The following is a 25,243-nucleotide window of genomic DNA, read 5'->3' on the forward strand; positions in this document are numbered from 1 at the left end:
TACTGAAGCAATCATCAGCGGTTAATTGGTATCCACCTGCTTGTCTCAGTGCCTCACAAACATCAGAGGTTATATCCACCGTCCTGATTTCAATCCTACCTTCAGCTGGATCGGATCTTTTAGTTGAGAACAGATTTGGATGCAGGTTTTATTCATCTAAGGCAATGGTGAAGGAGAACTGGAAGCAGAACCTTAACAGTTCCTTTTCTACTTTATTCTCCCACAGCCCATTTTATTCTCAGGCTGTAGGAGAATGCTCTCAGAGATAATTCGATAGTACCTCCCACAGGTACTCCCTGATAGGACCCAATACCCCAGAGTGAAAAGGAATTCACAAACTAAGGATGTTCTCTTCCCCATCTCCCACATTCACCTTTCAAAACAGCCCTTGTCAGCTGGACGTGGTGGCTCACACCTGTAATCCCAGCACTTTCGGAGGCCAGGGTAGGTGCATCATTTGAGGTTAGGAGTTCGAGACTAGCCTGGTCAACCTACCACTATCCCTCCCCTTCCTAAATGTAAATTTGAGCTGGTCTCTATCCATCCTTCAGAGTCCTGCTCCAGAACTAGGTCTACTATCAGCAGCCCAGGACTCCCAACCTTTGGTCACATAAGGACTAGGGAGACTCGGTCATCAAGGCTGCAAGTGCTTGGCCCAGGCCCTGGTTACAAGACCAGACCTGCTTCCTCCATATGTACACAGCTTTTAAAAAGCCAGCGAACCTTTTTAATACCTTGGCAACCTTCTTTCACAGGCAGGGGAGCACCCCCATCCGCCCCTTGTTTGGAGTGCGGAGTTTGGCTTTGGTTCTTTGCCTTGCCTGGAGTATACTTCTAATTCCTGCTGTCCTGCACAAGCTGAATCCCCAGCTACCCACTGCCACCCAGGCCTACAGGTGTCCACTCACTTACTACTTTAGGTTTTTGTTCCATTGCTGGTCCACAGAAGTAAGTTTTCCTTTGGAGGAAAGCGATTATACCTCTTTAATTTCCTCCTTTTGCATTTTTTTATATCATTGGTATGTGTTTGGCCCAGAGGAAACTGAAATTCACCATTATCTTGACTGACAATCCCATTACCATGCTTTTTTTTAAAAAAAAATCGTTTTTCTTGCTTTACATTGGCAGAGCAGCCCTTCCTGGCTACTGGCTTAAAGTAATCACTCAGTTCTTGATTATTTTACATTAGGCATGAGACCTGAAGTACAGACTCTCTTACCACAAAAGGTGACAAGATCTCAAACCTTAGCCATAGGGCTATGTTAGGTTTCAATGCTACCTGCTTCTATTCCTGCTCACTGTGCTGGCTTTTGTCCTTCTTCACTTCTAGCACCAGAATTTCCCAGTCCCCGTCCCTACCTTCCCTTGTTTTAATTCTCATCTATGAGTAAAATAACTTTTCAAATGTTTTAACCGGTATCTCGTGTTTGCAGTGGGACAAGCAGGTGAGAAGTCAAAAGAAGAGATCTTCTTGAGTTCAATTCAACATAGTGAAAGAACATCAAGTTATTTCCACTCGTCTTTTTTTTTGAGATGGAGTCTCACTCTGTCGCGCAGGCTGGAGTGCAGTGGTGCAATCTCGGCTCACTGCAAGCTCTGCCTCCCCGGTTCACGCCATTCTCCTGCCTCAGCCTCCTGAGTAGCTGGGACTACAGGCGCCCGCCACCACGCCTGGCTAACTTTTTGTATTTTTAGTAGAGACGGGGTTTCATCGTGTTAGCCAGGATGGTCTTGATCTCCTGACCTTGTGATTACAGGCGTGAGCCACCGCGCCCAGCTTCGTTTGCCTTTTAAGCTCAAGCATCACCTGTCGGTAAGTATCCCCTACCCTCTCAGATCCCCTCTTCTTTGACCCCACAACACCCTCTACTTAACTGCAGTAAATTTTAGAACAAGAAAAATTTTAGCAAACATTTTAAACAAAATCTGCACCAAAAACCTCTATTATAGCTATCTATAGGTACAAAAGTACAATATATCCTTCTGTCTCCCAACACTCATACTCACCATATCATTGGGATGGACCAAAAACAAATAGATCCCTGGATGTTTGTCAAACACCTGAAAGGAGCAATTGGCTTGTTCCATCCGACAAAGTGCTTCAACACATAACTCGTCTAAAAGGAAAAAAATAAGTAAAATATATAAATCTTATCATCTTATCAAGATTACCTAAATTAGGTTCCTTGGGTTATTCTGTAAATAAATAAAAATTTGTTTTTTTTTTCCAAATTGAGGCATAAAAATGCTTATATTGTAAATGCAGAAACAATATTTACCTATCCGACAGGCTATATCAGTTGGTCATAGCGTGTTCTTGGAAATTATTCTGATCTTATTAGAATAGATCCCTTTTTTGCCGGGCGTGGTGGCTCACGCCTGTAATCCCAGCACTTTGGGAGGCCAAGGTGGGCAGATCACCTGAGGTCAGTAGTTCGACGGACCAACATGCAGAAACCCCGTCTCTACTAAAAATACAAAATTAGCCAGGCATGGTGGCGCATGCCTGTAATCCCAGCTACTCAGGAGGCTGAGGCGGGAGAATCGCTTGAACCCAGGAGGTGGAGGCTGCGGTGAGCCAACATCGTGCCACTGCACTCCAGCCTAAGCAACAAGAGCAAAACTGTCTCCAAAAAAAAAAAAAAAAAAAGATTGTATCTCTTTATTTACACTTAGGATAATTATCTCCATAGGGAATGTATAAAGGACCTGTAAGCATATGGTTGTAAGTCCAATTCCATTTGTATTTTATGTTTTGATCCACCTAGACTTTATCTGATACAAAAATAAGGAACAAAGTCAGCTTTACCCCTAAGCGACTAGCTGTCCCATTCTCATTTACTGAACAATCCATTTACCCTTTCAGATGAATCAACTTTAACTGTAAAATTTCAAAAAAAATTACCATTTTTTATTTCCAATAATATAGTTTTTTCACTAGGGGCACTGGCTGGCTTTGGGGATGGGAGGCACTCTCATTAGAAAAGCACGAAGGGCGCTCCTGGGATGTTGATAATGTTTTGATTTTTAATCTGGATGCTGGCTACACAAATGTGTTTGATTCGCAAAAAAACAAAAAAGCCAAACATATACTTCTATGGATATTCTTTAATACTTTAAAAAAATCTTAGAATTTTCAAATCTAGTTACTTCGAATTTATTGGTTTAGACAAAACTGACTCGCACTTTTAGATCTACTTTTCAGTTTACTGAAAATACAGTAAATAAACAAGATAAATAACAGTACAGGAAAGAAATCAGAAAAATCCATAAAGTGTGTTATTCTACAGGGCAAATATATGGCCTCCCCCAACAAGTCAGACTCATGGCCAAAAAAAGCAGAGGGCACAAGTTGGTTTCTGTACACAGCTGGCATGTGCAGGAGTTTGGTTCCAGGGCACCGAAATCCACACACAGCTGAGTCCTGCAGTTGGCCTGAGAAACCAGCATATACCTAAAGTCGGCCCTCCAGAGAAGCGGGTTTTGTAACCCATAAATACTGTATTTTTTATTCCACTTTGGCTGAAAAAAGATCCATGTATGACAGGATCTGCACAGTTCAAGGGTCAACAAAGATTGTTTTTGGGTTTTTTAGAGACAGGGTCTTGCGCTGTTGCCCAGAATGAAGTACGGTGGTGTGCTCATGGCTCACCACAGGCTCAACCTCCTGGGCACAAATGATCCTCCCACCTTAGCCTCCTGAGTACCTAGGAATACAGGCATGTGCCATCACATCCAGCTAAATTTTTTTTTTGTAGAGATGGGAGAGGGAGGGTATTGCTATGCTGCCGAGGCTGAGAAGGACTGTTTTGAATTAAAAGAACTATGTACCAAATGCACTGTGTGGTCCCTGACTAGATTCTAATTTAAGCAAATCAGCCAAAAACACATTTTGCAACTATTGGGAAAATATGAAAATGAACTAGATTTTAGTATTGTTATTTTGGGCCAGGCCTGCTGGCTCACACCTATAATCTCAGCACTTTAGGAGGCCGAGGTGGGCAGATCGCTTGAGGTCAGGAGATTGAGACTAGCCTGGCCAACATGGCGAAACCCTGTCTCTACTAAAAATACAAAAAATTAGCCAGGTGTAGTGGCAGGCGCCTGTAATCCCAGCTACTCAGGAGGCTGAGGCAGGAGAATCGCTTAAATCCAGGAGGCAGAGGGTGTCATGAGCCAAGATCGTGCCATTGCACTCCAGCCTGGGTGACAGTGAGACTCTTTTAAAAAAAAAAAAAAAAAAAAAGGTATTGTTAGATTTGATAGGTTAGGGAAACGTCTTTACTTTCAAGAGATTCATATTATGAACTACAAATATCAACAACCAAAATCTAGACAGCTATAATAAGCCATGCCATGGTGGTTAATGAAAATTACTACAGAATAGCATTTCCCAACCAGGGGTAATTTTATACCTTACCCCCCAAAAGGGATATTCAGCAACGTCTGGAGATATTTTTGGTTGTCACAAAGGAGACAGGGAGTGCTACCAGCATTGAGTAGACAGAGGCCAGGGATGCTGCTACACATCCCACAATGGATGGCAGAGCCCCACAGCAAAGGATTATCCAAAATGTCACCAGTGCAAGGCTGAGAACCCCGCCACAGATAAATTACAAGAATGAAAATTATTATTATTATTACTATTTTTTAAGACAGAGTCTCCCTCTGTCACCCAGGCTGGAGTGCAGTGGCACAATCTTGCTTCACTGCAACCTCTGCCTTCCAGGTTCAAGTGATTCTCCTGCCTCAGCCTCCTGAGTAGCTGGGATTACAGGTGCCTGCCACCACACCTGGCTAATTTTTCTATTTTTAGTAGAGATGGGGTTTCACTATGTTAGCAAGGCTGGTCTCAAACTCCTGACCTCAGGTGATCCGCCCGCCTCAGCCTCCCAAAGTGTTGGGATTACAGGTGTGAGCCACCATGCCCGGCAAGAATGAAAATTATTAATAATTGAACAAATAGATGAATAGATACGTAATAAAGCAAATATAGCAAAATGTTAACAACCATATAATCTATGTGATGGGTATATGCTGTTCACTCTATAATTTATTTTTCTATGTTAAAAAAATTTCACAACAAAATGTTGGGAGCCAGGCATAGTGGCTCAGCCTTATAATCCCAGCAATTTGCGAAGCTGAGGTGGGAGGACTGCTTGAGCCCAGGAGTTCAACACCAGCCTGGGCAACACAGTTAAACTTCATCTCTACAATAGATACAACATAAAATTAGCTGGATGCAATGGCACACACCTGTACTCCCAGCTACCCACAAGGCTCAGGCAGGAATATTACTTGAGCCCAGGAGGTAGAGGCTGCAGGGTGCCATGACTGCGCCACTGCACTTCAGCCTAGGAGACAGAGCAAGACCCTGTCTCTAAAAAAAAAAAAAAAAAAAAAAAAAACTTCAGTTGCCCTCTGAACAAGATAAGTTTGAACTGTGCCCCTAAAAACAGATATTCGTGTTTGAACTCAAAAAATCAAAAATGTTGGAAAAAAATGAAGTCCTAATTATTTATCCTAAGTTTAGCAAACAAATTTGCAATAAGCCTAACTTCTTATGATCCTAAAATAATAAAACTGAAATAACTTGAGGAACCATCAAGATACTCACTAACACGTTCATGTAGAAGCAAATAAGGATATTTCAGTATTTCAAGAAGAGGAACTCGAAGCTTATTTTCAAAGTCTTGTCCAGTGATGTCAAACAGTGGCATCTCTCCATTGTTGTCTACTATATATAACTCATCATCATCTCCAATTTCTGCCTTCATGGATTTTTCAAAGTGATTTATCAGACGTAAGGTTTCCAATTCCCATAAAACCTGAAGGAAAATAAATGGGCAGTGTGCGTTATGTCTTATCATCAACAAAATACACTGAATGTGATCACCCAGAAAGCCTTTTCCTAAGTACAAAAATTCTGAAATGTAAAGTATTAGAGATTGTATTTTAGATTGAAAGAAAACTATTTAAATGTGGCCACTTTTATGAAAAATGAGTATATGCAGTATGAGATGCTGGCCAGGCACAGTGGCTCACACTTGTAATCCCAGCATTTTGGAAGGCTGCAGTAGGAGGACTGTTTTAGGCCAGGAGTTTGAGACCAGCCTGGGTGGCAAAGAAAGACCCTGTCAGTAACAACAACAAAAAAAAATTATAGAAAAATTACCTAGGTGTGGTGCATGCCTAGAGTCCCAGCTACTCTGGAGGCTAAGGCAGAAGGATCACTTGAGCCCAAGAATCTGAAGCTACAGTGAGCTATGATTGTGCCACTGTACTCCAGCCTGGATGACGGAAGGACACCCTGTCTCTAAGAGAAAAAGAAAACAGGCCAGGCGCGGTGGCTCACGCCTGTAATCCCAGCACTTTGAGAGGCTGAGGTGGGCGGATCACCTGAGGTCAGTAGTTCGGGACCACCCTGACCAACATGGAGGAACCTCGTCTCTACTAAAAATACAAAAATAGCCAGACATGGTGGTGCATGCCTGTAATCCCACACTTGGGAGGCTGAAGCAGGAGAATCGCTTGAACCCAGGAGGTAGAGGTTGCAGTGAGCAGAGATCGCGCCATTGCACTCCAGCCTGGGCGACAACAGCTCAACTCCGTCTCAAACAAAAAACCAAACAAACAAAAAAAAACAACAAGAAAACAAAAAGTAGTATGGGATATTTGAACAAATTTTTTTTTGAGACAGAGTCTTGCCCTGTCGCCCAGGATGGAGTACAATGATGTGGTTTCAGCTGACCTCAACCTTGGCCTCCCGGGTTCAAGCGATTCTCCTACTTCAGCCACCTGAGTAGCTGGGATTATAGGCGCCCGTCACTGCACCTGGCTAATTTTTGTATTTTTAGTAGAGATGGAGTTTCACCATGTTGGCCAGGCTGGTCTCGAATTGCTGACTTCATGATCTGCCTGCCTCGGCCTCCCAAAGTGCTGGGATTACAGGCATAAGCCACAGCGCCAGGCCTTAAACACTTCTCCTGTAGAATTTTTCTATAAATATGTCAACATCCCTATCAACTATATTCAAAAAAAAAAAAAAAAAAAAGAGAGAAGCGGTTAAAAGCAAAACCGAGGCCCTTCTACGTCTTCCCTTCTACGTTCTAGCCATAGCTAACTAACTTATCGTAGCTTGTAGTATAAAGACGCTGGATAGCTTCATAATTAGAAAACCTTACAAAATGCACGTTTCTCAACACCAATCCATTAGTAATCATCCTCTCCTCTATATACTGCACGTATCTCTATGGTCTACGTTCTGTTTTTCATCAAATAAATAAACCAAATATTCAAAGCCAAATATTTAGAATTGTATCTTTCACTTTGGTTATTATGACTGGAAAATATGCTTGCCCTTAGAGGTTTATGCCATTTGCCTATTAAAAAAAGAAAAAAAAAGAAGTTATTATTACCAATTAAAAGAAAAAAACAACCCCTGGCCGGGCGCAGTGGCTCACAGCTGTAATCCCAGCACTTTGGGAAGCCGAAGGTGGGCAGATCACCTGAGGTCAGGAGTTTGAGACCAGCTGGGTCAACATGGTAAAACCCCATCTCTACCAAAAATAAAAAATTAGCCGGGTGTGGTGGCACGTGCCTGTAGTCCCAGCTACTCGGGAGGCTGAGGCAGAAGAATCACTTGAACCCACCCGGGAGGCAGAGGATGAAGTGAGCCAAGATCGCACAACTGCACTCCAGCCTGGGCAACAGAGTGAGACTGTCTCAAAAAGAAAAAAAAAGGAAAAACCAATAACAAAAACCCAGGCCATTCAGATACATGCATGTATTATAGCACTGACCAAAAAATTATGAAACAAATCCCCTCCCAATGACTCTATTAAATTATTTTATACCAATGTGACTAAAAGTGACAGATCATAAAATTCTGATCCAGGTTTCAATTCCATCAGTGATAAACATTTACTCAGCACCTACTATGTACCAGGCAATGAGTTAGGTATTTGACTTATATTAGCCTTCAAAGTCAGCCAGGAATGGTGGCTCATGCCTGTAATTCCAACATGGGGGGGCCAAGGCGGGAGGATCACTTGAGCTCAGGAGTTCAGGACTAGCCTGGGCAAAATAGTAAGACCTCGTCTCTACAAAAAAATTTTAAAAATTAGCAGAGCATGGTGGCACATGCCTGTAGTCCCAACTACTCAGGAGGATGAGATGGGAGGATGGCTTGAGTCAAGAAGGCTGAGGCTGCAGTGAACCGTGATCTCACCATTGCACTTCCAGCCTCGGCAACAGAGCAAAGACCTTGTCTCCAAAACTTAGCAAAACAAACTATGAAAACCCATGTGGCCCATGGAAAATCATGAGCAGCACTTTCACTTTCAGGAATTTGTCCTAAGAATATACTCAAATGTGTAAAATGATATATGTATAATCGCTCCACTGCACTCCAGTCTGAGTGACAGAGTGAGACTCCATCTCTAACAATAAAAACAAACAAAAAAACGCCCACAAAGTTGCAATCGTATCATCATTTCTCTGAATATCCAACAGAGTTCAAACTTATTCTCTTCCTAGCTGTCACGCTCTGAAAAATATTGCCCATCTGATATAAATTACCTCATGCAAGAACGGCAATTCATCTCTTGCTTTGTGGTATTCTGCCACACACTCTAAGCAGTAGCAGAGATCTTCGTCAGCTGTTTGAAATTCACTGGATGGAGTGTTGGAAGCATAGCGCTTTAGGAAGTCAACGGTGGAACCACCACCTGGAGTACACCAACAACATGTGCTCATTCTGTACCTACAGCCAGAAAAGACGACATCAAGAAGAAAACCAACTTCAGACCGTCTGTGTGTCAAGAACAGGTACACTTTCAACTTGTGACCCTGGTTTCAATTTAAAATGTGTCACTAAAGCCCAAATCTTCTGCTGGCTGGCTTATCAATCACTGAACTCACTAAACTAAAAAAAACCCTTCCATTGTTGACATATGAAAAATTCAGAAAAATGAAAGCATTATAAAACGAGTAAGTATCATAAGGCAACATAAAGTTGTGCTACAGAGAAGGCTCAAAACTACACAGTACTGATAAAAAATATACAGAGACCCAGACTTATCAACATTTTCAAAGTACAGATTTTGGAGTGGGGAAAAAAGTTACCAAGCATGAACTTAAGTTCATTTCATAAACTGAAAGGACCTAGCTCATGCATCCTCACCAGGAGTGATGTCATCCTCAGAGAGATCTAAAACTAGTTAGTGGGACGTGAAAAAGTCCTCCTCTTTCAGATATAAAGCTCAGATAAACAGATAGTACATAAAGAAAGACACAATATATTGGTAGTATTAAAATTCACAGGAGGGCAGTTTTTAAAAATGTTTAAAAACTCTCCATTCAGGGAGAAAGAAGGTTAGAAGGAGGTTAAAACACCTAAGTAAGGCGGTGGCTCACACCTGCAATCCCAGCACTTTGGGAGGCCGAGGTGGGCTTGCTTGAGGTCAGCAGTGCGAGACCAGCCTGGCCAACATGGTGAAACGCTGTCGCTACTTAAAAAAATACAAAAATTAGCTGTTGGTGCGCATCTGCAATTTCGCTACTCGGGAGGCTGAGGCAGGAGTATCGCTTGAACCCGGGAGGCAGAGGTTGCAGTGAGCCAAGACTGCGCCACTGCACTCCAGCCTGGGTGACAGAGTGAAATTCTGTCTCCAAAAAAAAAAAAACCTAAGTGAAGACATCGGGTATGTGGGAAGGGAAACGTGGCAATGTGAGATTTTTTAGTATCACCATCACCCTAAACTTAAGAATACATAATCTTTACCAACAGGAAAAACAAAACATCTCAACAGAAAATAGGCTTGGCTGCTGAGGCTTCTGTGGCATAAGCTAGTTCCTAAAATAAAGTGATTTCTAAAAATTCTTTAATTTCTTCTTATACCCACAATTAAATAATTATTTAGAAATGCATAAACAAATACATTGTCATATGAATTGATTTCTTAAAATTTATTAAATATTACTTTTATTTATGCTTTTGAAGGGGTATGCTTTCTTCATGGTTCTAAAAACAATTCAGGGTAGCTTTCAACATTAAAGTACATACACAAAAGGACATTTAAAAATGAGATTTCAAAAAACAAAATCAAAACTTCTTTAGAAGGAATTTAATTTCACTAAGTTCTACATTAGGAGCTTCCGGAAAGCAGAGGAAAAGGGTAACATGAGTTACAGTTCTCATTGAAGTTGGGGAGAAAAAGAGTATGCAGTGATAGCCGCAGAGTACCGCCCTTTCCTGACACTCACTCTAATTCAATTACATTTTATTAAGGCCTCCTAGTACAGGGGCACTGCAGACCAGGAAACGCCAAGTAACATAGGATAAGATCTTCAATATATTTCTGCAGAATTTAAAACTGTTTTATTCAAAAGAAGAATTACTTATACCTAAGAGGCTAATATCACACTACTAGTAAGTTAACAGCTTGCAGAAGCTGGTGTTTTTCTGGCGACCTAGTTTGACATGGAAAGCAAACTTAGAAGACATAAGAACAGAAAGTGAAACTTCAAGGAGGTTTCGCAAACATCGTTTTAAGCATGATCTCAGCAGCTAACAGACTGCAGTCCATTTAAGATCTAAAAAACTTAAGTGGGACTACCATGCAAATAAAATGTTGCGTACTTCTTTTCCCACTTACCTTACTTGAAACTCTTAATGTTGTGTACTTTACTAACAAAGGAGACAACACAAGAAACCTTCTATTAAGAAAATTACAGAATTTGCTTTTTATTTCACTCAGAAAAAGAGCCTATTTCCACAACTGAAAAAGCAAGACTAAATTTTCTCGAAGCATATGGGAGTTACTACCAAAATAGGTGAGTGTCGTGGCATCTAGAAGATAATGGAGAACACTGCTGCAGAGCACACCAAGAGAACATACGCTTCCGTAGTTCTTCTTCAAAAGGCTGTGTGTGTGGTTTTGTCTTCAAACTTAAAATCATCACTGGCCTAATGGCTAAGCCCAGGAAATCTCAATAGGGCATATTTTGTCTTTTAGGGAGAAAATAATTGCTTCTAAACTACCATGAATCCTGTTAAGCTTTTGTACAACTCAGTTCTTCTTGAGGTCTATTTTGTTAGTTTCATCAGACTGTAACCGCTTGGAATCAGTACTGAATGACAAATGGGTGTATCCAGACAATGCTCAAGCTGCAAAACCAAAATTAAAGCAACTCTCTGAGCACCCACCAAAAAGAGAGGTAATGTGTCAAAACCAAAAATATAGGATGCTTCACCATAGGTATAACTGTAACTTTCTACAGACTTATCCTTAGGCTCTCCATTTCTCAATATTAGCCAGAAACTTCAAATACACTTCTCAGTTAAACATCCGGAAGTTTAGATTCACTACCTCCCACTTCAGCTCCTTTGCACTCTTGGCTTCTACCCTTACACTCCACTGAATTTCAGGTCCCTAGCAATCTCTACATTACCAATCCAACAGGTTCCTTACTTGACTCTGCTAAAGCATATGAAAATGCTGCCCATGCTTTCCTTACCTACAACACACCATTTTTTGGACACCACTTCTACCCAATCTCCTTCATAATTCCCCCTGCCTTTGTTACTCATATAAATACTAAAGTTTTCGATGGCTTGTCCTGAGAATCCTCACCTCTTCACTCAGTACTCTCTTTCTGGGTGACCTCTTCAAACCACTGCTTCAACTACTGCCTAGATTGAAGCTGCACAAAGACTGAGAATGTATTGTAAAACTTAATGCAGGTAGGGTGCGGTGGCTCACGCCTGTAATCCCAGCACTTTGGGAGGCTGAGGCGGGCGGGAACTTGAGGTCAAGAGATCGAGGCCATCCTGGCCAATATGGTGAAACCCCGTCTCTACTAAAAATACAAAAATGAGCTGGGCACGGTGGCACGCACCTGTAGTCCCAGCTACTGGGGACGCTGAGGCAGAAGAATCGCTTGAACCTGGGAGGCGGAGGTTGCAGTGAGCCAAGATGACACCACTGCACTCCAGCCTGGCGACAGAGCAAGACTCCATCTCAAAAAAAAAAAAAAAAAAAGGAAAAAAAAAACTTAATGCAATGATGCGCTGTGTTCCACCTACTCAGTAACTGACAGCCTAGCCTAGAACTCCAGACAGATACATTCAATATCCAACTGCATACAGTGTATCTCTACTCACGTGTCTGAGGGGCACCTCAAAGTAAACATGACCAGAACCCAACAAAGTCCCTTAAATCTGTTATTTGTTCTATATTTCCTTGTTGATGACATTACCATCCATTCAATTTTCAAATCAGTAACCTAGGAATTACCCTATACACTCCTTCTCCCTCAGCCGCAATCTCTTGAGCTCTAGAGCCTACCCCTTAATTACTTCTCTACTTTCTTCTCAGTGCAACCGCCACTGCCTTAGTTCAATACATTTTCATCATTTGCCTGGATTACTGAAGAAGCCTAAATGATCCGTCTCTCGTTTGATCGCCACCAATTCCTCCTCCAAAATGCTGCCAGAGGCCAAAGCCCCAAACTGGACTTCGAAAGCACAAATGACTCTTCCTCCAATGTTTGGATAAAATTCAAATTGTTGAGCTCAATACACACAAGGCCCGCGATGATCCAGCTTCCACATCATCTCTTTCCTCCACACTTACCTCCTTTTACTTGCTCTTCCTAAAACCATTCACGGTGACTGGTACTCCCTGCCTTTAGGGAAGCTCTTCCATTTGCCTTGAAAACTCATCCTCCTACCTCTACCTGGTTCTTAACTATGAACGCACGTCAGACTTACCTCAGGAACTTAAAAAAAAAGTAGAAAAGATCCTGTGGATAAAATTATTTCCCTTTTAAAGAACTCCACTAAGATTCCAAGAGAAAGCTGGATTTGATAACAACCAGTGTGCAAGCCCTCCCTGAGTGTCATCACTTCTGGGGGGCCTGTCCGACCTGTCCTCTCTTCTAGTCTGTCTCTGATGACCTTCTTCTCCATCCCTTCAGGACTCTGCACACGTTTCCATCATTACACTTACCTTGGCCCTCTGAACTCCTGTTAAAAAAAAAAAAATTATTACCTGGGCAAATGGCCTACAGAAAAGTGATCGTCTCAGCTGGGCTTAGTTGTGAACAAACACGGATTTGCATTCATAAATGCCCAGACTCTGGCCCCAGAAGAACATCTCTGAAATTAAAAAACAAAAAACAAAATTGTTAAGTGGTATTTATACTCTATCTAATCTGAGCCTGGTATCAATCCTATTACAGATACTGCTGGCCGATGAGGAAGCCCAGATAGGTTAGACAACTTGGCTGTGAACTTCCAGGTAACAGCAGAACTGCAATTCTGACTCCCAGTTCCACAGGGGGCTATCCGCCCTCACAGGGATAGCTAGGTACTGAACCAAAAATCCAAGTTACTAGCCAGCACAGGTAACATCAGTCCTAGGATCGTCAGCTGTATCACTTATCGAATACCACACTGGGCCTTCTCCTTGTGGAGCTCCTTTCCCTCAAAGCAGTCATCCCCGTTTCACTTGGGTCATGCAAATTTCTGGGCACATCGGTAGATCCCAGAAGTTGGGGAGGACGCACAAAGCCCTGTGGCCAGCAGCAAAATCTCCAGCCCCTCCAAGTGGGAGAAACAGCCTCTCCTTCAAACCAAGGGACCGGTTGGGCGCAAAGACTCGCAAGGTCCCTGGAGTAGCTGACCCCAGCCTGGGCAACACAGCCAGGCCCTGTCTCTGCAACACATATATATTTTTTTTAATTAGCCAGGCGTGGTGGCTGGCGCCTGTGGTCCCAGCTACCCGGAGGGGGGGGGGGGGGGGGATGAGGCGGATGGATCGCTGGAGCCCAGGAAGTCGAGGTTGCAGCGAGCCGTGATTGCTCCACTGCACTTCAGCCTGGGTGACAAGAGCGAGACCCTGTCTCAAAAAAAAAAAAAAAAAGAGAAAATAAAAGAAAAAACACCAAACGGAGGGACTCCGGGCGGGAGGTAGGCGAGGGTATGGAGGGGACCCACACTTTCCACCCCGAGACCTCCCGCTGAGTCCCAAGGAAACTACGCAGTGTCCACATCAAAAAACAGCCCACACGAGACCGCAGTGTAAACAACGGAAGGAAAGGCGGTCGCAGCGGCCGGGTCCAGCGCGCAGGAAGGCAACAGGCGGCCGCTAGCCGTCAAGGGGTGCTCCCGCCCCCGCGCCGAGGGAAGCGGCCAAGCCCGCGCCGACTCTTCCCACATCCGCCCACCGGGACCGACGCGCCGCGATGGTTCCCCGACGCGGCCCTGCAAGCACAGGCCGCGTCTACGCTCACGCCCGCCCGGCCTGCAGCTTTCAGCCCGCCGCTCCCCTCACCGCGCTCTGCCTGGCCTCGGCCTCTAGCCCACCTCCATGCCGGGCCCTGCTCTCGGCCACCGGCGGAAGTGCGGGCCCGCAGCCGCAGCTACCAACCAGCCGTTGTCGCGAGGTAGGCCCCGCCCCCTGTACCAAGTCGGCCGGCCGCAGGCCACGCCCCGGCTGCTGCTTTCAGATTTTTGTGCCCTCAGCGGGCGGGGCATGGGAAGAGCGGCCGCGGTGCACCGCCCACGCCGGGCGCAGGCGTCACGTCCGGACAGCTGGGGCCCGACCAATCCCGAGTCCCCGTCAGAGTGGACGGGGAGAGTTGCCGCGGAACCTTGACCTCGGCCCCGCCCCGGGCTTCCCGCGGGCGGGGCGACTCCGGGATGAGCCGCGCCGCGGGTGAGGTCAGCCCCTACCCGCTGGCCATTTCCGTTCCTGTTTCTTGTTTTGTCCACGCCTCAGGTGTCTCAGCGGATGTACTACGGTGACGAAGTAATTTTTCTCTTTAGCTTTCCTTTAAAGACCTAAAATGTAAATTATGGAAACGTGTAATTTCGGAGGAACATATGTATATCCTTTATACTACAGAAAGGGAGACCTTAGGTCTTGCGAACAACGCGCGCGATGCGCAACACAGCGGAGTAAATCCCGCGGCGGCGCGGTGGCTCCCGCTTCCAGCCCCACCGCTTTGGGAGGCCCAGGCGGGAGGCTCGCTTGAGCCCGGAGTTCAGAGAGACCGGCCTGTGCAACATAGCGAGACACCCGTGTCTACAAAAAAAAAAAAAAAAAAAAAACAGTTAAAATTTAGCCACCGAGACCGGGCGCGGTGGCTCATGCCTGTAATCCCAGCACTTTGGGAGGCCCAGGCGGGCGGATCACCTGAGACCAGGAGTTCGAGACCAGGCAGACCAACATGGTGAAACTCCGTCTGTATTGAAAGTAAAAAAAAATTACTTGGGCGTGGTGGCGGGTGCCTGTAATCCCAGCTACTCAGGAGGCTGAGGCAGGAGAATGGCTTGAACCCGGGAGGCAGAGGGTGCCGTAAGCCGAGATCGCGCCACTGCACTCCAGCCTGGGCAAAGGAGCGAGACTCTCAGGAGAAAAAAAAAAAAAAAATAGCACCTGTGGGCCCAGCTTCTTGGGAGGCTGTGGCGGGAGGATCCATTAAGCCCAGGAGATCGGGACTGTAGTGAGCCGTGACTGTGCCACTACACTCCAGGCTGGGGAATAAAGCAAGACCCTGTCTCAGAAAAGTCTATAAATAAATAAAAACGTAAAATAACAAAGTGCAGTGGCGCAATCTCGGCTCACTGCAACCTCCGCCTTCTGGGTTCAAGCAATTCTCCCGCATCAGCCTCCCTAGTAGCTGGGATTACACCCGGCTAATGTTCACGTTTTCAGTAGAGACGGGGTTTCACCATATTGGTCAGGATGGTCTCAAACTGCCAACCTCAAGTGATCCGCCCCGCCTCGGCCTCCCAAAGTGCTGAAATTACAGGCGTGACCCACCACGCCCAGCCCCAACCCCCTTTTAGTAACGCCTACTACTGACCCCGATGATGCAGCGTCACCATCTTACAGTGAATAGAGGAGCCAGGGAAATTAAACAATTAGTAGTGACTCCGGCGATAAAGAAAAGAGGGCGAGATGGGCATCTTTTGGGAAAAGTGGGTCAGATACAGCCTTACCGAGGAGAACCCTGGACTGAGGATGAGGAGCAAGCCCGGGGAAACACTGCGGGAACGGCCCCAGGCAAAGGAAGATTCTGGGAAGGGGGCGTGGCTTGTTGGAAGGGCGTGGTGGCCGTTATGCAAATTTAACCGTCCTAACCGCCCAGGGAGCCGCACGCGTTGACCGTTATTTTCCTCTTTTCTAGTTGTTCTTTATCCTGTCAAATATGTTGAACATATGTTAATTGTTTTACCATATAACACTAATATACCAACGCAGCCTTGTACCAACACAGTCATAAAATATAATTTTTTTTTTTTTTTTTGAGACGGAGTCTCACTCTGTCTCCCAGCCTGGAGTGCAGTGGCGCCATCTCGGCTCACTGCAAGCTCCGCCTCCCGGGTTCACGCCATTCTCCTGCCTCAGCCTCCCGAGTAGCTGGGACTACAGGCACCCACCACCACGCCCGGCTAATTTTTTGTATTTTTAGTAGAGAAGGGGTTTCACCATGTTAACCAGGATGGTCTCAATCTCCTGACCTCGTGATGCGCCCGCCTCGGACTCCCAAAGTGCTGGGATTGCAGGCGTGAGCCACCGCGCCCGGGCATAAAATATAATTTTTATCATTTTTTTTAATGGAGAAAAGTGCCATGAAGGTAACGTGTGCCCAGAGCCCACAAAAGTCATAATTTCCTCCTGCCCCTGAAGCCCTCTGTGGGCCTTGTCATCTTCCCACATTTGTTTTTGTCTGTAAACATAAGTTTTACATGCTTTTTAACTCTGTATATGGAATTATGGAGGATGTATTTTTCTGCAAATTGCTTTTTACACTCAACGTTATGTCCTGAGAGTCATTGATTCAAGGTGCATTCAGGGATTGTTGAGCCCAAAACTTACACAACCTGTAGAATGTTAAACAGAAGCACAGTAATAGAATTTGTAAATATAAAATTAGAAATGAAAATTAATACTTATTTGGAATGAATAAATAAGTACAAATTACAAACTTCTAAAGCTGATGAAGCCATAAACATGGCTGGGCGCGATGGCTTAGTCCTGTAATCCCAGCACTTTGGGAAGCTGAGGTGGACAGATCACCTGAGATCAGGAGTTCAAGACCAGCCTGGCCAACATGGTGAAACCTGGTCTCTACTAAAAATACAAAAATTAGCCAGGCTTTGCGGTGGGTGCCCGTAGTTCCAGCTACTTGGGAGACTGAGGCAGGAGAATGGCTTGAACCTGGGAGGCGAGGTTTGCAGTGAGCCGAGATTGCGCCATGGCACTCCAGCCTGGGCAACAGAGACTCCATCTACCAAAAAACAAAACAAAAAAAAGACTGGGAAGTATGAGTCCTCCAATATCGTTCTTCTTTTTCAAAATTGTTTTAGGTACTTAAGGTCCCTTGCTGTTCCATGTGAATATTTAGAATTGGCTTGCCCATTTCTGCAAATAAATAAGTACGAGCAGTTGGAATTTTTATAGGGATTGAATTGTATTTTTAGATACATCTGGGGAATCAATTGACACCTTAACAAAATTATTAAGTATAGCAGATTCTCTAATAAGATCATTTTGTTCAATGTGGTTTTGTTATAACATTGATGAGAAAAAAAAAATCCATTCCTGCCCAAGGCAACTTTCTGGTTTTTTTTTGAGACAGAGTCTCCCTCTGTAGCCCAGGCTCTGTAGTGCAGTGGTGCGATCTCGGCTCAGTGCAACCTCCGCCTCCGGGGTTCCAGTTCAAGCAATTCTCCTGCCTCAGCCTCCCAAGTAGCTGGGATTACAGGCACGCACCACCACGCCCAGCTAATTTTTGTATTTTTAGTAGAGATGGGATTTCACCATGTTGGCCAGGCTGGTCTTGAACTCCTGACCTCGTGATCCGCCCTCCTTGGCCTCCCAAAGTGCTGGGATTACAGGCATGAGCCATTGCGCCTGGCCCCAAGGTCACTTTGTGTGTGGAGTTTGCCCCTTCTTCCCATGTCTGTGTGGATTTCCTCCAGGTACTCCGATTTCCTTCCCAATTCCAAAGATGTGCCGGTTAGGTGGTTTGGCGTATCTACATCATCCTAGTCTGAGTGAGCATGGGTGTGTGTATGAGTGTATACCCTGCAAAGGGATGTCATCTTTTCCTTTTGCACCAGGAAAGATTCTGGCCATCCTCGATGCTGAACTGGAATGAGTCGGTAGATTATTATCTTATTGATAAATATGAGTCTTTTATTAATCTTTCTTGAATGTATAGTCCACATTTATTTCAATGTTTAATATTAGAAGTGTTTTGTGGGTTTATTTAGAAGTTTGGTCAGAATAAATGGCTTTTATGAGACAAGTCAGAACTTGTGGTTCAGAAGACAAACCCCACACACATTCAAAGTGGATGAAAACAAGCCCCCTGCAAGGGCTCTGTCCTCCTCCTCCTCCTAGTTATTATTTAGTTTCAGAATCTGTTTGATGTGTTGTTTTAATCCTATATATATTTTATGGTTGTGACTTATCCATTGTTTGATTTTTGTACAAGAAAATCTCTGCTATAGAAATCAGCAAACTGTTTTTATCTGGAGAGAAGATATTATGGCAACTGAAACTGTGGTCAGATGTTAGAGAAAAATGTATAAATGCCTTTTTGCTGACCTGTCAGTCATATTACATTCATTTTATATTGGCTGACAATATCAAAAGTTTCTTTCTTTGTTTGTGTAAACTCTAATTTCTGTCGAGGGGTCATGAATATTTAAAGTTGGTATTTCATTACAAATCTCTTAGTGTTGGTTCCTGATTTTTGTCAGGACCATTATTCATTAAGCAAATTCCACAGCCATTTGGGGGTAAAAGAGTAGTTTATTGATTTGAGGTATTTCTTCTTTTTTAATGTAGGTGTCTACAGCTATAATTTTTCCTTGGAACACTGCTTTTGCTATATCCCGTAGATTTTGGTATGTTGTATTTTTGTGTTCATTTGTCTCAAAGTATTTTATTTTATCTATTTATTTATTTTTGAGACAGAATCATTCTCTGTTGCCCTGGGTGAAGTGCGATGGCATGATCACAGCTCACTATAGCCTTGATATCCAGGGCTCAAGTGATCCTCCTACCTCAGCCTCCCAAATAGCTGGGACTACAGGCAAATGCCACCACACCTGATTGATTTTTTTTTTTTTTAGTAGAGACAAGGTCTTGCTTTGGTGCCCAAGCTGGGCTCAAACTCCTGAGCTGAAGTAGTTCTCCCACCTCAGCTTATGAAAATGCTGGGATGACAGGCGTGAGACACCACACCCAGCCCAAAGTGTTTAACTTCCTTTTTGATTTCTTCTTTGACTCCTTGGTTGTTTTAGAGCATGTTGTTTAATTTCCACATATTTTTGAATTTTTTTATCTTCCTTCTGTTATTTGTAGTTTCATTCTGTTGTGGTTAGAGAATATACTTTTCATGATTTCAACCTTTTTAAATATATGGAAAATTGCTTGGGGCCTAACATACGACCTTTTCTAGACAATGTTTCATGTGCACACGAGAAGAATGTGTATTCTGCTGCTGGTGGTTGGAATGTTATGTATGTTTCTGTTAGGTCTAGTTGGTTTATAGTGTCATTCAATTCCTCTGTTTCTTTTTTTTTTTTTTTTTTGAGATGGGGTCTTGCTGTGTTTCCCAGGCTGGAGTACAGTGGCGCGATCTCGGCTCACTGCAAGCTCTGCCTCCCGGGTTCACGCCGTTCTCCTGCCTCAGCCTCCCAAGTAGCGGGGACTACAGGCACCTGCCACCACACCCAGCTAATTTTTTGTATTTTTTAGTAGAGACGGGGTTTCACCATGATAGCCAGGATGGTCTCGATCTCCTGACCTCGTGATCCGCCCACCTCGGCCTTCCAAAGTGCTGGGAATAAGGCGTGAGCCACCGTGCCCAGCCCAATTCCTCTGTTTCTTTAATGATCTTATGTCTGAGTGTTACATCCATTATTGAAAATGGGGTGTTAGGCCAGGCGTGATGGCTCACACCTGTAATCCCAGCACTTTGGGAGGCCGAGGCGGGCGGATCACGAGGTCAGGAGATCGACACCAGTTTGACCAACACGTGAGACCCCATCTCTACTAAAAATACAAAAATTAGTGGGGCGCGGTGGTGGGTGCCTGTAGTCCCAGCTACTCAGGAGGCTGAGGCAGGAGAATCACTTGAACCCAGGAGGCGGAGGTCGCAGTGAGCCAAGATCGCACCACTGCACTCCAGCCTGGGCGACAGAGCTAGACTCCATCTCAAAAAAATAAATAAATAAAAATAGCTGGGCATGATGGCAGGCACCTGTAGTCCCCAGCTACTCGGGAGGCTGAGGCAGGAGAATCACTTGAACCAGGAGGTGGAGGTTGCAGTGAGCCATGACCATGCCATTGCACTCCAGCCTGGGCAACAAGATGATAACAACATCTCAAAAAGAAAAAAAAAAAAAAGAAAATGGGGTGTTAGGGCCAGGCACAGTGGCTCACACCTGTAATCCCAGCACTTTTGGAGGCCGAGGTAGGTGGATCGTTTGAGGTCAGGAGTTCAAGACCAGCCTGGCAAACATGGTGTAACCCTGTCTCTACTAAACATACAAAAATTAGATAGGCGTGGTGACTCGCGTCTGTGATTCTGGCTACTCGGGAGGCTGAGGCAGTAGAATTGCTTGAACCTGGGAAGCAGAGGTTGCAGTGAGCTGAGATTACATCACTGCACTCCAGCTTGGGTGACAAAGCGAGACCCTGTCTTTAAAAACAAGAGAAAGAAAAGAAAAGTGGAAAAAAAAAATGGGGTGTTAAAGTCTCCAAATATTATTGTACATCTATTTCTCCTTTCAATTTTATCAGTTTTTGCTTCATTTTTTGAGGGGCTCTGTTGATACATATATATTTATAATGGTTTTATCTTCTGATGGATTGACACTTTTATCATTATATCATATCCTTTGTTCCTTGTAACAATTTTTGTAAGAATAATTTGTAACAAGGCCGGGCGCGGTGGCTCAAGCCTGTAATCCCAGCACTTTGGGAGGCCGAGACGGGCGGATCACGAGGTCAAGAGATCGAGACCATCCTGGCTAACACGGTGAAACCCCGTCTCTACTAAAAAAATACAAAAAACTAGCTGGGCGAGGTGGCGGCGCCTGTAGTCCCAGCTACTCGGGAGGCTGAGGCAGGAGAATGGCGTGAACCCGGGAGGCGGAGCTTGCAGTGAGCTGAGATGCGGCCACTGCACTCCAGCCCGGGCGACAGAGCAAGACTCTGTCTCAAAAAAAAAAAAAAAAAAAAGTAATTTGTAACAAGCTACAAATTATGCTAATTTGTCTGACATTAGTGTAATTACTCCTGCTCTGTTTTGGTTACTATTTGCAAAGAATGTTTTAACTATTTGTGTCTTTAAATATAAAGTGAGTCTTTTTTTTTTTTTTTTTTGAGACAGAGTTTCACTCTTGTTGCCCAGGCTGGAGTGCAATGGCGAAATCTCGAAATCTCGGCTCACCACAACCTCTGCTTCCCCATTTCAAGCGATTCTCCTGCCTCAGCCTCCTGACTAGCTGGGATTGCAGGCATGTGCCACCATGCCTGGCTAATTTTTATATTTTTAGTAGAGACAGGGTTTCTCCGTGTTGGTCAGGCTGGTCTCAAACTCCTGACCTCAGGTGATCTGACCACCTTGGCCTCCCAAAGTACTGGGATAACAGGCGTGAGCCACCACACCCGGCCAAAAGTGAGTCTCTTGAAGATAGCACATTAATTGGATTATTTTTAATCCAATCTGCCATCTATGCTTTATAATTCAAGAGTTTACTCAATTTAAATTTAATGTATTTACTGATTTAAAAATATGTCACTTTTGCTATTTTTCTATTTGTTTTCTGTATGTCTTATATATTTTTGTTCCGCTCCTACATTGCTGCCTTCTTTTGTGGTAAATAGACACTTTATAGTATACTATTTTAATTCCCTTGTCATTCATTTCTTTTACAGTATGTTTTTGAATTATTTTCTTAGTGGTTGCTCTGCAGATTACAGTGTACATCTTAGTTTATAATAATCCTGTGGGATTAATATGATTTAGCTTTTTTTTTTTTTTTAAACGGAGTCTCACTCTGTCGCCCAGGCTGGAGTGCAGTGGCGAGATCTTGGCTCACTGCAAGCTCTGCCTCCCGGGTTCACACCATTCTTCTGCCTCAGCCTCCCGAGTAGCTGTGCCTATAGGTGCCCAACACCACGCCCAATTAATTTTTTTTTTTTTTTTTTTTGTAGGTAGAGACGGGGTTTCACCGTGTTAGCCAGGATGGTCTCGATCTCCTGACCTCGTGATCCACCCGCCTCGGCCTCGCAAAGTGCTGGGATTACAGGTGTGAGCCTCTGCACCCGGCCTGATTTAGTTTTCATAGCATACAAAATCTTTGCTTTGCTGTCTCTTTAAATTGTTATCTCTGTTGGTGGGCCAGTTTAGGTTCTTGACTTCACTGTACAAAAGAATTTGAGAGTCAATCTAAAGTAAAAAATAAGCAAAAGAGGCCAGGTATGGTGGCTCATACCTCAAATCCTAGTACTTTGGGATGCTGTGGCGGGCGGATCACCTGAGGTCAGGAGTTCGAGACCAGCCTGGCCAACATGTTGCCACCCCCCTCTCTACCAAAAATACAAAAATTAGCTGGGCGTGGTGGCACATGCCTGTAATCCCAGCTACTAGGGAGGCCGAGGCAGGAGAATTGCTTGAACTCCGGAGGCAGAGGTTGCAGTGAGCCAAGATCGCGCCACTGCACTCCAACCTGGGTGACAGAAAGAGACTCTGTCCCCCCAAAAATAATAAAAATAAAAATAAAGGCTGGGCACGGTGGCTCACGCCTGTAATCCCGGAACTCTGGGAGGCCAAGGTGGGTGGATCACTTGAGGTCAGGAGTTTGAGACCATCCTGGACAACATGTGAAGCCCTGTCTCTACTGAAAATACAAAAACTAGCTGGTCGTGATGGTGCATGCCTGTAATCCCAGCTACTAGGGAGACTGAGGCAGGAGAATTGCTTTAACTCAGGGAGTGGAGGTTGCCGTGAGCCAAGATTCCACTACTACACTCCAGCCTGGGCAACAGAATGAGACTGTCTCAAAATAAATAAATAAAATAAAATAAAGGTAGGAGCAAAATGCCTTTCATAAAAATACTGTATACAATAATGACAAGTATCAAAGATACTATTTGGTAACTGACAATTACCTGCTACAAAACAGGAAACAATTATTTACTGGATTGTTTTTCAGATAGCAGGTGCCCTCTGGCATCCAAAAGAGGGATTTCTCATAAATATAATCTGCAGTGAGATTCACTTAATCATTCATTTATATCAATTCTTTTTTTTTCTTTAATTCTTTTTATCTGCCTGCTCCATCTCACAGTGACACTATGTTACCAAAAGCATTAAGTATCTGGGATTTATGCCTCAAACCAAGACATCATTTGAGTAATTTAAAATGATGTACAGCTCTCATGTAAAACTGATGCTTTGTGGTCACGATTACCTCAAAAAGTAATTATTTCAAATAGCCTGAGGTATCATGCTTTAGCAATTACAGTAGCTTGCTTTTGACACATGGCAACTTTTAAAGTTAGGCAAATGTGAAATGCTGAAAGATGTGAATAGCTGTTCCTCTGTGTAAGTTTAGAGTGCAGCAAAACTCAGGTAATGGCTTTACTTTTTAAATTAACCTCACCAGCCCACAGTTATGCATAATAAATCCAAGACTTTTGGAAATACAGATCCAAAGAAGGGAATACGTTTATCAAGTCACGAAAGTTTGCCAAATCAATATAGTAGTCTTTAATATAATACAATCATACTTTCGTTGAAAGTCTTATATTATTTTCACGATAATTTTCACACTAAAAATATCCTTTAAGTGCAAAATCGCAACATTGTATATTTTAATGGTGGTTTTGAATGTGGCAAGATATTTTATACAAATTAAATTTTTTTTTTTTTTTTTTGAGACAGAGTCTTGTTCTGTCACCCAGGCTGGAGTGCAGTGGTGACATCTCGGCTCACTAGAACCTCCACCTCCCAGGTTCAAGTGATTTTCCTGCCTCAGCCTCCCTAGTAGCTGAGACTACAGGCATGCGCCACCACACCTGGCTAATTTTTTGTATTTTTAGTAGAGATGGGGTTTCGCCATGTTAGCCAGGCTGGTCTTGATTTCCTGACCTCATGATCCGCGCACCTCAGCCTCCCAAAGTGCTAGGATTACAGGCATGAGCCACCGTGCCTGGCCTAATACGGCTTTTAAATGTATGCAATTTCGTCATGGCACAGTAGCTCACATCTGTAATCCCAGCACTTTGGGAGGCCAAGGCAAGAGGATCACTTGAACCCAGGAGTTTGAGACCAACCTGGGCAATACAATGAAACCCCATCTCTTAAAAAAAAAAAAATTGCAATTTCTCCACTTAACGTGAATGCCTTCTTGCAAACTATTGAAGTTTAATGCAGCAGCGCAATTGTGTGTGTACAAAATGCTCTTCTTCATTCTGCGGTCGGCCCAAATCCAGATAGAGTTCCAAAGCAAAAGAGCCTTCAAATTCTACCTTAAAAATTAAGGAGATTCCACAGTCTTTAAAAGTATTTGTCAGCTGGGCGCAGTGGCTCATGCCTGTAATCCCAGCATTTTGGGAGGTCAGGGCAGGCAGATCACCTGAGGTTGGGGATTCGAGCCCAGCCTGACCAACATGGAGAAACCCCATCTCTACTAAAAATACAAAATTAGCCAGGTGTGGTGGCGGGTGCCTGTAATCCCAGCTACTTGGGAGGCTGGGACAGGAGAATCAGTTGAACCCGGGAGGCAGAGGTTGCAGTAAGCCAAGATCATGCCATTGTACTCTAGCCTGGGCAACAAGAGCGAAACTCTGCCTCAAAAAAAAAAAAAAAAAAAAGTATTTGTCAATATTTTGTTTTTTTGCATGGAGTACTTGGACAAATTCTATTAGGGTCATTGCTTGGAATAGTTTTTTGTTGTTGTGGTTTCTTTTTTTCTTTTTTGCACATGGAGTCTCAGTCTGTCACCCAGGCTGTAGTGCAGTGGCACGATCTCAGCTCACTGCACTCTGCCTCCCAGGTTCAAGCAATTCTCCTGCCTCAGCCTCCCAAGTGGCTGGGATTACAGGTGCCCGCCACCACCCCCGGCTATTTTTTTTTTTTTTTTTGTAGAGACAGGGTTTCGCCACATTGGCGAGGCTGGTCTCAAACTCCTGACCTCAGG

The 25,243-nt window shown here is 44.1% G+C and overlaps 1 protein-coding gene across 6 annotated transcripts in view; it reads right to left on the minus strand.

Annotated features, from left to right (window-relative positions):
- SETX (senataxin) overlaps window positions 1-14,458 on the minus strand; it is a 97,460-nt gene extending 83,002 nt beyond the window's left edge. For 5 of the 6 annotated variants that reach the window (XM_008005868.3, XM_008005864.3, XM_073022032.1 and 2 more), the window contains exons 1-5: window positions 14,340-14,440; window positions 13,056-13,162; window positions 8,581-8,764; window positions 5,618-5,828; window positions 2,008-2,117 (exon numbers count right to left, since the gene is read on the minus strand). In XM_008005868.3, coding sequence (XP_008004059.3) covers window positions 2,008-2,117; window positions 5,618-5,828; window positions 8,581-8,757 — 498 coding nt within the window. In that variant the 5' untranslated portion in view covers window positions 8,758-8,764; window positions 13,056-13,162; window positions 14,340-14,440. Of the gene's footprint in view, window positions 1-2,007; window positions 2,118-5,617; window positions 5,829-8,580; window positions 8,765-13,055; window positions 13,163-14,339 lie in introns of all 6 variants that reach the window. The other variant, XM_008005865.3, reaches the window with a different exon arrangement.
- Between the last annotated feature and the right edge of the window lie 10,785 nt (window positions 14,459-25,243).

Source organism: Chlorocebus sabaeus, chromosome 12 (assembly GCF_047675955.1).
Source record: "Chlorocebus sabaeus isolate Y175 chromosome 12, mChlSab1.0.hap1, whole genome shotgun sequence".
NCBI classification, from domain to species: domain Eukaryota; kingdom Metazoa; phylum Chordata; class Mammalia; order Primates; family Cercopithecidae; genus Chlorocebus; species Chlorocebus sabaeus.